This window comes from Parambassis ranga, chromosome 20 (assembly GCF_900634625.1).
Source record: "Parambassis ranga chromosome 20, fParRan2.1, whole genome shotgun sequence".
Lineage (NCBI taxonomy): Eukaryota > Metazoa > Chordata > Actinopteri > Ambassidae > Parambassis > Parambassis ranga.
Genome location: NC_041040.1, coordinates 16,337,123 through 16,350,424, shown reverse-complemented (window position 1 = coordinate 16,350,424; position 13,302 = coordinate 16,337,123). Strand labels below are relative to the sequence as shown.

At 43.0% G+C, this 13,302-nt stretch overlaps 1 protein-coding gene across 1 annotated transcript in view; it reads left to right on the top strand.

Annotated features, from left to right (window-relative positions):
• Window positions 1–11,084, top strand: part of gpr158a (G protein-coupled receptor 158a) — a 52,471-nt gene extending 41,387 nt beyond the window's left edge. The window contains exons 6-12 of the mRNA XM_028433223.1: window positions 703–812; window positions 2,588–2,826; window positions 5,068–5,206; window positions 7,767–7,872; window positions 8,435–8,581; window positions 8,684–8,767; window positions 9,197–11,084. Coding sequence (XP_028289024.1) covers window positions 703–812; window positions 2,588–2,826; window positions 5,068–5,206; window positions 7,767–7,872; window positions 8,435–8,581; window positions 8,684–8,767; window positions 9,197–11,044 — 2,673 coding nt within the window. The 3' untranslated portion in view covers window positions 11,045–11,084. The remainder of the gene's footprint in view (window positions 1–702; window positions 813–2,587; window positions 2,827–5,067; window positions 5,207–7,766; window positions 7,873–8,434; window positions 8,582–8,683; window positions 8,768–9,196) is intronic.
• The last annotated feature ends 2,218 nt before the right edge of the window (window positions 11,085–13,302 follow it).

Below are 13,302 nucleotides of genomic sequence, written 5' to 3'. Positions count from 1 at the left end.
TTTAACTGTTATGACTAATGGTGTTCATGAATTTTCTCTTTGATTTATAAAGGCTGATTTTTTTGGAGGAAATTGCTCTTCTAAAGTAGAATAAAAATGAGTATTAAAATTTCCATCTCTCTGTGCTTTAGAATTTCATCCATCTGAGACGCCATATAGTACATGTTGGTGTGTTAATGCTTAACTGCTGTTATACAGTGTTTGCACATCATGAACTTGAATTCTTGTTGGCAGGTAGCTCAATCTACTCAACAGATTTTCTTAATCTGAGGTTCAGCTAATAATCTGTGCAATCGTGGTGGGACCTGGTTGCAGATTGGTGTTATAACGTGTGTTACACTCCCCATTCTGCTCTGACTCTGGAGTTGGGCTAGTACCACCGTCTGCCTCCTCTCCTAGCTGTTTGGCCTTTTTTTGCATGAGGAAGAGTAACAGAGCTGTTAACAAACCAAACTGCCCAAACCCACTAATGCACTTCTGAGGCGCGAAAAGAGAGCAGTTACACTTAAATGAGATCACTCCACTGTTTATAGAGCCGTCCACTGAGAGCACAATGAGACAGCGACTTCCCACGACTTTGAATTTAATTTCCCCATTATCAAGGGCCCATTATCATTTAGATGGAAAGCACGCACAGTCTGGTGGCTCTCTTGCTTGTATTTTCCTGTGTTTCTTTGTTATTTAAGGTTTGTCCTCTTGCAGGTTGGGATTCTTTATTTCCAGCCGAGTGTTTTCCGCTGCATCCTTCTACGATGGGTTCGACTTCTGGGCTTCGCCACTGTCTACGGGACTCTGACTCTTAAGTTGTACAGGTACTGCAGCTACATCTGTCTAACATCATTTACCATTCCAGGAATCAGATTACATTAAGCTCTTTGAAGTGCAATTTCAATCTTACATGTTAATTCCTTGTACAAGTGTGGAGGCAGCATGTTCATACTTCATCAGCAGACTACACAGCTATACCTGTTTAGGATTGCCTCATTAAGAGCTGGAGAGAATTGCCAAGTTAAAGTAATTAAGAAAACACAGGATACTTTGGCCCCAAATGACCTCCACGTGTAATGAACTGCTGAATGATGGTTGAGCAGAGGGGGATGAGTGTGTGTGAGGAAAAGAAAGGACTGCCGGAGGATGCAGCAAAGGGGAGCTGGGATTTATCCAGCAGTGAATAGCTATTAACGAAACAGGAGGGTCTGCTGTATTTAAAGTGATACACTCAAAACTGTTCATCTGTGCGATTTTTTTTTTTTTCATTTGTCAGGTGAATCTGTCAAAATGGCCTAATAGAGATACTGATCAAGAGGATGTGGCTAATGTGGGCCGGAGCTGAGTAAACCCTTAGAGGTGCAAGTTAACATATTGCACAGATCAATTTTTGATGGGGGGCTCATTAGCAGCGAGCGCAGTGGACACTTCATCAATGTGCGTGAAGGGCAAGGCCTAAGAATAGCGACGGCTCGTCATGTGTTAAAGCCTTGTTTAATTCCTATTACACAGTCTTTGTGTTTGTTACATGGAATCACTGCTGCAACATATCATTTATTTCTCCTACTTCAAATCATCTCTTTCTGTCTAACTTTGCATCTTCAACTATCAACTTCATGTCCTCTTTTAGTACGTCCATATTTTCTTTTTTTTTTTTTTTTTTTTAATATATTTTTATATATCTCCTTTATGACCTTCCTCTTGACCGCTCTCATTTCCAACATCCTTCTACCAGTATAACTACTACTCTGCACATGTCCAAACCTCAATCTGGCCTCTCTGTCTTTAAAACGGCCAGCCTGAGCTTGTCCCGCTGATGAGCTCGTTCCTGATCTTGTCCATCCTCATCATCTTCATCCCTGCTGCCTCCAGCTCTGCCTCGTTTTCTGCTTCACTGCTACAGTCTCTAAACCATACAGCATAGCTGCTCTCACTACTGTCTTGTACACCTTTTCTTTGATTCTTGCTGACACTTATTGCTAATTGATAAGTTTGTGCAATAGAATAAGTAGTTACATTTTAGAAAACATAGCATTTTTTTAGCATGATCTCCTATATACATCACTTTCAAGATGGCAGCCACTGTGCTCCTTCTTCATCCCGGGGCAGAGGTAGTAGCCTAACGGGTCAGATCAGGCAAACAGAGCAGCTGTTGGAGGGTCTTGTTGTTGAGTTCCTCTTGTTGCTGTCTCAGAGATCAGCACAGCCTTATTGCAAACCTCACTAATGAGGAGATTGTGACTTAGATGTTTTTACACTGAAATGTTCTTCACTGTCTGGTTGAAAGAAGAGGGCCCCAGCTCTGTGCCTGTTTATGACCTTCCAGAAAGCGTGTCGTCTTCAAGGCTCCCTCTGTTTGAATGCAGCAGTTTTTTACCATGCTCCACTAGTGATGTCACCATGTCCTCATGGACTTTTATGGTTGATAACATATTGAGACTAAGCTATTGGGTGACAGTTCCGTTTCCCTATACAGAAATTCACAAAGTCATTTACTTCAAATTGTTTACGACATGAGTAGTCTCCTTTCAGTGATGATCTGCAGCGTGTCTTTATCTTTTAAGACCTTAATTCTGAACATGTGTTTTTTCTTCCCCAGGGTACTGAAGGTGTTCTTGTCCCGTACAGCACAGAGGATTCCCTATATGACCAGCTGGCGGGTGTTGCGTCTGCTGGGCATCATCCTGCTCATCGTGTGCTGGTTCCTGGTGGCCTGGACATCTGCCGTCTGTCAGCACCCAGACAGAAAGCTGGCACTTATAGAGGTGGGCTACACGCCGGACAGGCTGCAGTTCAGCATGTGTCTCTTGGATCGCTGGGACTACATGATGGCTGTCGGTAAGCCCTGTGGATTGGTTTAAATACTGTATGTACTACTGTGAGGAAACAGGGGTTATTTGAGGAATTCATGGCACAAAATCAAGGAGTAATTTGTTAGGCTTGATAGCACCGGGAGGTGAAAGAGACAGAGTGATGAGGCGTAGCTGGATGAGTAAGACACTTTGCCTCCATGTACATTTGGCAACATTTCCCCAAAGAAGACATTAATCCTCTCCACCGGTGCTCCACTTTTGGATGTTTTCCCGTGTTGTGCGCGGGGGGAGAGGGCAACCAGCAGCGGATAAAGATGGATGAGGAATCAAAGATACTCTGAGGGGAGCGGTACATCTCACATTGAGGGAATCAGTCTGCTGATTCAGACTACATGAGAGAGAGCAAGCACAGTGGTCCTTTTTGTGAAAAACAGATGGACCCCCAGCAGACAACACACTGCAACACTGTATTGCAAAGACTGCTGAAAAATAAGGATACACAGGTCAGCTCTGATTCACTCATAGAATATTTCTCCTCACTTGTTTCTACAAATGCTCATAAGCCTCAGGTTCTTTTTAATGTGTTTGATTCTCTGGTGAATCTGTGTGGTGCTGTCTGCCACTCTGTGCGAGGCTTTCAAGAAATTTTTTATTGATAAAATTTCAGCAATTACACACCCGCTCTCTCAGTCTGTCCAGGACCCTCAGCTCTTTCTCCCAGCTCTGCTGTCTTTGACAACTTTGAGCCTGTCTCACTATCTCAACTCACTGAGGTTGTTGAACATTTACGGCCCGCTACCTGCCAATCTGACAGCATCCCATCCTGTCTGTTTAAAGAGGTCTTCTGCACAGTTGAGTCTTTTAGCTTACAATTTATTTATTTATTTATTTATTTTTATTTATAAAAATGTGTCTGGGCTGTGGATGTGCCCCATCCTCTTTTAAACATGCCACAGTGCAGCCTCTTTTAAAAAAGAAATGCCTAGACCCCTCGGTTTTAACCAATTTTAGACCAATTTCCAAGCTCCCTTTTATCTCAAAGGTTTTAGAGAAAGTTGTTCTTACACAAATCCAAGAATTTTTAAAACCAGCCAATGTCTGTGAACCATTTCAATCTGGTTTTAGGCCTCTCCACAGCACTGAAACTTTTAAAAGTTTTTAATGAGCCCCTGCTAACCCTTAACTGCCCTAAAGTGGTTTGAATCCTAACTTACGGACAGATCTTTTTCGGTTCGGACGGGGCAGTTTTCTTCTTCAGTGGCCCCTCTGACCTGCGGGGTGCCCCAGGGGTCGGTTCTGGGCCCGCTTTTGTTCTCCCTCTACATTCTACCCGTGGGGTCCATATTCAGGAAGCACAGCATTCCCTTCCATTGTTTTGCTGAGGATGTGCAGGTCTATTTGCCGCTTAGAGTTTCTGCCAAAGATTCCCTCCAATCACTGCTAAACTGCATGAGTGATGTTAAGAAATGGATGGACCTAAACTTTCCGAAATTAAATGAAAACAAAACTGAGGTTGTCTTGTTTGGTCGCCCAGACCTAGTCCAGGTCCTTGCCAGCTCCCTTGGCCCACTAGCGCCACACATACAAACTCATGCAAAGAATCTCGGGGCGATTGTAGATGGTGCTTTTAATTTTATTTTATGTATTTTAATGTTAAGCACTTTGGTGGGCAATGCCCTTATAAATGTGCTATATAAATAAAACTGACATTGACATTGACATAGTCAAAGGTCTAATTGTAGTATATTCAGTTTTATTTATTTCTCAGTCTCCCCCTCATAAATAACAATGAATTATTAAAGTCCAGGTGTGCACAGAAAAACTGCACTTTCAGCAGTGCAATCATGTGCTGTATGTAATTTTGAAATATAGGACATTAGATTTAATCATATTTCTCTGTGTTCCTGCTGACCCACATAAACCTTTATGGTAAACTATTGGAACTCCATATAGTCATCAGCCATAAATCCATTCAGCTTGTTTCTTTTTCAAGAAAACAGCTTAATTTCTGTTGGACACACGTCATTCAGCTGCACACTTCTAGCAGGCAACACCATGTTTACTATGGTGCAGCACAATACCATGGAAACATTACACAGGGCTGCCCTGGAGGTGCATGGGGATTCACTTACTGTCCTGAGAATACAGCCAGTTTGTTGAGTAGGGCTTTTTCCTGTATACGTGTTGTGTAACCATTGTGCAGCAGCACTGAAGTGTGGAGTGCTTCACTGGACTATAGCCTGTATATTTCTTTTCTCCCTTACAGCTGAGTTCCTGTTCCTGCTGTGGGCAGTGTACCTGTGTTACGCCGTGAGGACCGTGCCATCAGCCTTCCATGAGCCTCGCTACATGGCCATCGCCGTTCACAATGAGCTCATCCTCTCAGTTATATTCTATGTTATCAGGTAACACTGACTGTTACAAGTCACACCACATTTGTTGACCTTGCCCTCAGTGCTCACAGTGTATGCACAAAAAAACTCCTGTGCAGGTTCTTATTATACTACATTAAGTTCATCAGGGTGTCCATTGGATAATGCAATCCACACTGGCACACACTTTTTTTTCATATGCTGGTCAGTGTTCCTCCACATTTATTTATAATTTCAAAGACAATTTGTACAGATGCAGGATTAGTGGCTCTAGACTAGGGCTCAGGAATGCCTTTAACCTATTGTAGAGGTCAAAGGTTTTGGTTTTTTGTAAATATTTTACATGATAATTTTACAGAAATCACGTTCTTTGACCAGCATAAAGTTAGAGGCAGAAATATATTTGCATATCTAGATGCCACTTGCATCTTCATTCATTTAGTGCTTACATACAAACTATCTCACATCTTCAAGCTTCATATTAAAATTCGTAGTCTGTGGGATTGCTGTCACTGTTGTCATTCTGTCCTCCAGCCAATTGCCTCATTTCCTATCAGACATGCAGGCCGAAACATGAAGCTCAGCCCCTCTGTTCACCTGGGAGTGTGTTTTTATTGTAGTGAAGCCGACCCCCTCCTGCCAGTCTACATATCAAATAGCTGCAGCAAGCGGTTTATAAATGAGACATTTCAGCTGACACCACTGCAGCCATTCCTAGCTGGAGTCCCTCTAATTGAGAGCTCAGCTCCATCACATTATTTTCTAATGAACCATGTCAGAATGATTTATTATTTTAAGACAGCATAAATAGCTGGAATTGGCCATTGACAGTAAAAACTATGGACAGAGCTTCCGTGACGTCACCCGTTTGTTTCTGAAGAGCCGTTTTGAGGCTCGGTGGGAGGCTCCGGGACGTGATGACCGCCGCCATGTTGGCAGCGTCACGTCCGCCAAAACTCTCAAATATGGACAAAGAGGGGGGGCACGAGCGGGGTTTAGGGGGGCGGGCGATCGTGGGAGCAGGAAACTCACGCTGTGATACGTCAACTGTCTGTCACTCAAGCGGCAACGCCCATAATTATGCGTAATTTTAAGTCCGAATACAATTGAAACGAGTGGGTTGTAAAAAAATTCACCCCCCCTACAATTGACACTAGAAGAGAACCTATCATCTGAGACCAGAGTGGTTTTTTGTACCAGGCCGTAAACATGTTAATTTCTGCTGTGAAGTTGGCCATTTTAACATGGGAGTCTATGGGAAATTACTCGCTTTTGGAGCCAACCCCCAGCTGTTGCAGCGTGAATTACAAGTTTTGACACTTCCGCATGGGCTTCCACTTTGAGCCCCGAAGGTTGCCGCTTGGAATTGGCAGCCATATTCTATTTATAAATTAACACCCATTACCAGTACACTGTGTATCATCGATAGTCTCTTGAAGGTAATGTGACCTTTGATGGTTTTTGAACATCTGAGTTTTTTTCATTACTTTACCAACTCTTTTAATGGGCCTTTAAAGCTGCATTTTGAAGCTTTTTGCTGCAGGAAACAGCCAGACGAGACCCTTAACAAATTGGACAGTTTCCTGGTGTGGCGAGCTGATTGTGACTGGCTGCCACCTGGGGCCACCGTGTACGCTGGGGCTTGTTAGAGACGTCCAGCTTCCATTTGTGTTACAGCTATTTGATCCCACGGTGACCAGTTAAAGCTCCTGTGCTGTGATCATCAGGTTTTAGTCAGGTCCAGGTGTGAAAGGGATGCTGAGAGAAAATGTAGGGAATGGCTGGGAGTCTGTACGTGAGAGATGCTGAGTGTTTCAGAGAGAACCGCTGCAGGCTGAGAGGAGACAGCATGCCAAGGCTATTAAATCCTCATCTGCACAGAAACTCCTCACAAAACATGAAGGAGGGAAGACTTCAAAGCTTTGGGACATTTCATATGCTGGACCTTTGCCTTCATTCATGCCTCCAAGCTATTACCACAGTAACTGTTGGTTAATTAGCCATTTGCCAACTTCAACAATGTAATGAGACTTGCTAGATGACATTTACTTGGACTCTCCAGTGGTTGAATAACACATCTGACAGGACGTGCCTTCATATCCTTGGTGCATGTGAGGTCTCGCTGTGCAGAAAGCCTGTTTTTAAAGTAAGAGGCTGGAGGAGCTCCGTTGTTTCCTCCAGTAATTATCTCATTTTCCACCAACTGCTGCGGCACAGCCGGCCCTGTGTGTTACTGTCTGATGTATAAATAGAGCCAATCTTGTGACCAGATCAAGGTCACTCCCCCTTTTATTGCAGATCCATTTGAAAAAAATGATAAAATATTGTGCCCTTGCTGGCAAACGGATCATCAAAGTGGAACGTTATATGAGGCGGTGGAAGTGACGAGGACACAGACTGTGTATAAATCTGCTCCGTCTGCATGTGAGAGCTTTACAGTGTGCATGAATATCGCTGTGTTACTTAGTCACTCTTCACTGCAGTTACTGACTGCACATTTGAATTGACATAATCAGCTATTATAAAGATGTTTACATGTCTTCTTTTCTCTTTCCCTTTTTCCGCTCTTGTTTTCTCCTTCACATCCTCACAGATTTACTCTGGCTCCTGAGCTTCATCCAGACTGGATGCTGCTACTGTTCTTCACCCACACCCATTTAACTGTAACAGTTACATTAGGTCTACTGCTGATTCCTAAGGTAAAGTACTACATGCTCTGTACTTGTAAAAATGTGACTGAACTTGGGATGTGTGACCTAAGGTAGAAGGAAGAGTCAGTTTTAGAAACCATAGCAGATTTATTTTGTTTGTTTGAATCCAGTACCCCACCTCTTTACCATACTGTAAGATGGAGCACCCTCCACTAGTGTTTCCACCATGTCAACATGGACCTCCTTTGGTCCTTGGTCTTTGGAAAGTGGATGACTGCACCAAGGTCCTTGCATACTTGCCATTTTTAATTTTGCAAAACAGAAATAGCACATTGAATTCCTGCATACTCTCACAAGGAGCTGAACAGTAAATCCTTGTAAATCCTTTGATCTCCTCCTACCTTGGGGCATGAACTTATCACTCACTCCTCTTACTGTTGTATTAGCTTGTCAGTATGAAACCAAAGAGGCCATATCTCAGATTTGATTTTTACCATTCAGGGATACTGAAAACTATATTGCTAGATTTAAATAGGTTTGACCTTTGTTACTGATAACTTACATTTCACGAAACAACCAGCTCTAAACCAGTTTTATGCCCCTCCATCAGTTCCTGTTTGCTGGCACCCACATGAGGGACGATATAGCCTCTGAGGCCTATGAGGACGAGTTGGACATGGGTCGTTCTGGATCGTACCTCAACAGCAGCATCACGTCAGCTTGGAGCGAGCACAGCCTGGACCCTGAGGACATTCGGGTGAGCCCATGTTTCCATGTACCTTTCTTCCTTCATTGTATAACCTGGTGATGCTTTTTGAATCCTCGAAAAATACTGAGCCATGGCAGTTTTTTATTGCAGACACCAGACGAAATGGGCCATCTCAGTTCTATTAATGGCTGTGGCGTAAGATCTTGCGACAGTCTTTGGGAAAAACGTACCAACGTGAGCAGAGGTTTCTGTTTGTCTGTTAGAGCTGAAGAAGTCTCTCTACCAAAAGATTTGTTCTACCTCAATCCATATTATGTAGAGGAAGTGGGATTTCGATGACACCTCGGTGCTTGCGAGCATTCATTGTCTCGGGAATTCCGGACCTGAGCTTAGAGGCTGTTTCAGAACTAACACTAAAACACACTCCGTTTTCTTATTTGATGCTGTCCAAGACTGTCCTGTCTTTGCTTTTTATTTTCAGCACGCATGTGATATTACGTAGTGCATCATTTACGAACTGTCTGTAGTCACGTGGCATGTTCTCTGTGCAGTAGGATGTCTGCTTTTTCGTAGCAGTGTTTTGACTACAGTTTTTTTTAAAGCTGCTGAATGTTATTAACAGGAGACTCATCACTTTGCATCTGTCTATTCACTCCTCTATAGGAAGAGCTGAAGAAACTGTACTCCCAGCTGGAGATTTACAAGAGGAAGAAGATGCTTGCAAATAATCCTCATCTGCAGAAAAAGAGAAGCTCCAAAAAAGGATTGGGACGCTCCTTGATGAGGCGCATCACTGAGATTCCTGAGTCTGTGCATCGGCAGTGCAGTCGCGAAGACAAGGAGGCAGGAGAGCACGGAAGCAACCGTAACAGCATCTGCATGTTGAAGAAGAACCCCTTAGATCAAACTCACCAGGTAAAACCGGCAAAGGAGGAGACACTGAAGAACAAAGTGTTCTCGCTGAAGAAGTCTCACAGCAGCTACGACCACGTCCGTGACCAGAGTGAAGACTCCAATAGTTCAGTCACAGACAAGATGGAGGTGACCCCAGCTGAAGGGTCCCTCCTAGACACCCTTATGGGCAAGAAGCTGGTTAAGAAGAAGTCCAGTGAAAACATAAGTGCACCCAGCGAATCAACAGAATCGGTGCCCTTGGTCTGCAAGTCAGCCAGTGCCCATAACCTAACTGCAGACAAGAAACCGCTTCATCCCAGAGCCTCCATGCTGCAAAAGTCTCTCAGCGTCATTGCCAGTGCCAAAGAGAAAACTTTGGGATTGACTGGAAAGATGCAGGGCACGGAGGACAGCAATAAGAAGAGTCAGCCAAAGAGCAAGGACACCAGGGGAAATGCAGAGTCAGACGAGTGCCAACCCAAGATGATCATTAGCCAGTCTGTCGAATACAAACAAAGCACAGCAAAAGGCAGGATCATGAAGCAGCCAGTGAGTGGTAGCCAGCCTGCAATTTGCTCTGATCCAGTCAAGGGGAAGGACCTCTATGACCTCTCAGAAGTGTGTCCTTGGGAAGTAGAAGATATTCCAACTCCATCTGAAAACAAAGTCCAAAAGCATGTATCTATCGCACCGAAGGAAACCACAACAGTTCATGGAGGTAGCACCAAAGGAAGCAAGACTCAGAAGCAGAAGGCCTCAGATCAGTCTCCATCAAGTAGCAGGCACTCAAAGGAGATTCAGAGGACATCTGCTGTTCGAGCAGAGGTATGTCCATGGGAAGAGGGAGGGGAGAGTCAAGAAGGGTCAAAGCAACAAATGTCTAGTCAGTCCAAGGCCCATCAGCCTCATTCTGCAGTAGAAAGCTCCAAAACACATCGGGCAGAGGTCTGTCCATGGGACTTTGAAGAGACACAAAAGACAACAGAGTTAGCTCGCTCACCAGAAATGACAACACAGAAAAAGGGCACTTCTCCAGTTGACAGTAGAGGGAGAAGTGCCCTTTCAGATCCACCCAAAGTAGGAGCATCACTCCAGCTACCAACAACAAAAGCTGATGTTTGTCCCTGGGACTACGACAGCACAGCAGTATCTCCAAATTCTGAGAGATCCCCAAGTCCCTCACAAGCATCCAAAACCAAGGAGTCCCCTTCAAAGAAGAAAGGCATCCCTTTCACAAGGACAGTAGAGAAAGAGAAATCAAAAGACGCTGATGACGAAAAAAATAGATCAAAAGCTAAGGACAAGAGCAGATCTTCAGAGAAACAGGCGAGTCAACAAAAAATGGCAGAGGTTTGTCCATGGGATGTAGAGAGCCACCAGGAGACACCGCTGATAGAAAAAAGGAGAAGTGCTAATGTTGGAGCAGCCAAAGGAAAGCAGGCAGAGGTCTGTCCCTGGGACTTTGAGGATACGTTAGATAGCAAAGGTACAGACAGAAGTACTTCTGTAGTGAAGCAGGGCAACCCTAGTTCTAAAGCTGGCGTGGTCGGTGCTGCTAAAAAGGCAGACGTGTGTCCCTGGGACTTTGACGATAGCACACCAAGCAAGAAGGCATGACACTCAACCTTATTGGACCACTAAAGTTCTAGTTATTGATGTATACTTTCTTTTTTCCACCGAGATCGTCAAATATTACCTTTTACTATTAGTACGGTGACTTGGAAGCAAAGTTGATCAAGTTCCACAAGTTGCCTTCCTTTCCAAGGTTTTGTTCCTGATTTACCTATTTTGGAAATAAGTAAAATGTACAAAAAAAGACACAGTCATGATGAGCATTCCAGATTATTACAGGAAAATCCTTAAGATCAGTCATAGACTAATTATGCAACTTTCGATTCAGCCTTTTCACTTCATGAGCAATGTTGGACATCATGTCGACAGATCTTATGTTTCGTTTTGTATCATGGGTTCTTAGACTAGGATATGTACGGTGGTGTATTAGGACCATGTGTAACCAGGAAAACACTGAGCTTGGAGAGAGATGAGGATTGACATTCCAAAAAGTTTTGAGATTTAAATCACAAATTTGTGTCCATAGACCAACCAACATCTTTGACCTTTCTCTATTTATTATCTTTTTCTCATAAATTTTATGTACTCTAAGAAAAGAGCTGTTTTTCCTGCATATTTACTCCTGCTCAGTCTTTTTTTAAACACACAGCCCAAATAGTCCATCATTGGTAGAGATGTCAAGGAGACATGAAAAAGAAAGTATAAAATTAAGGTTGAGTTATCAAACAGCAAAAGTAAAAGCCAAAGAAAAAGGGAACCATTGCAAAGAGGGATGTTGGTCTCAAGGTTGTAAAGTTAATTTATTAGTTCATGTCCTTGGCACTGAAAGAAGGAAATCAGTCTATAGCACTTTAGCCAATTACATAAATTAAGTGAGGACAGAGTTTGTCCTTCTTGTACATTTTGTCCTCTTATTTTCATGGCATGCATCATAAGCTGACCAAACTCAGACATTTTTGTTTTGTTTAGATGTCTCTAATTGTAGTTCTCTGCAGATTACAATGCTTCCAAGTCTGCAGAGATGTACTGTATGTGCCTAACTAACTAGAGTTGTCTTGTATCCGTCTGAAAGGAAGCGAGAGGCTTCTACTTCTGCATTTTGTGACGGTGAATTATATAAACAGCATGCACGGCCAGGTATCGAGTAGTTGGACCCTACTGGTTTGTCAACTCAAACAGTTCACAGTGTTGACAAAAAATATATATTTAAGTTCACTTTAGAGACACTCGTGTTCCTGCTTTCACATTTCTAACAGTGGTCCAATGAGAGCAGAGTCAACATGAATGTGTGTTCACATGTGTAAAAAGTAAGAGGAGAAAATACAGAGGGAAATAATTTGCACCAGCTTTGTTTATGAATCCAGCATGGACCTTTGTGTTGCACCAAGTGTGTGTGTGTGTGTGTGTGTTTGTACGTGTATATGTGTGTGTCTGTGGACAGAGTATCATCAGTTTAAAGGAAAATTTGCATATGATGAAGTCCTGCCTTCCTGTTTACAGTCCCACTGCCTCAATTAACACAAAAACAGTCAAAGATACACAAACAATTATCCTGGCTGATAAAAACTTGGGTTTTCTTCACACTCCAGCTGTGACTGGTTATTGTGGGTCTGCGCCCCCTATGCCCCCATATAAGTGTAAAAAAAACTGCAGTTCCCTTTTTAAATTTCAGTAATGCATAGGCATAATTAAGACCATGACCACTTTGATTGACAAGTGTTGATACACAGTGCTAGTTTCCTGCTTCTGCGACTGCCCGCCCACCTCAGGTCCAGTTGTACTTCCCTGTATTTGGATTAACCAGTGGTATAGGCAGACTCGGAGCCTGTCACAGGAAGTCAAAACAATTCCTCAGAAACTCAGAAACAGTCTATGGCTGCAAGTAAGCTTTTGGCTTGTTTACAACTTGTCTGATCATGTGACTAAACTGTGGTCAGGAAAAACCCATGTTTTTATTGGCCGGGTGTCTTTCTTACTATATAGATATAATTTGGCCATTTTATAATCTGTGATGATTTTCTTAATATATTTTCTGTATTAAAGGTTCTTCCCAGTTTCATGCAAAGTAGCCTGAATCCAACCAATCATTTCAGAATTTATCAATGAATGTGATTATTTAATAATCTGACCAAACCTTTTGAAGATTTTGAGTTGTTCTGTATTTTGAATCAAAATGTCTAAATATTCCTCATGCACTATCCATCCTGGACGTCTGTTTGAACAGTACCACCTAACATGCGTATCAATGTTAGCATCCGCAGTGCTTTCTGGTATCTTGTGAGAATTTCTGAATGTCGTCACTG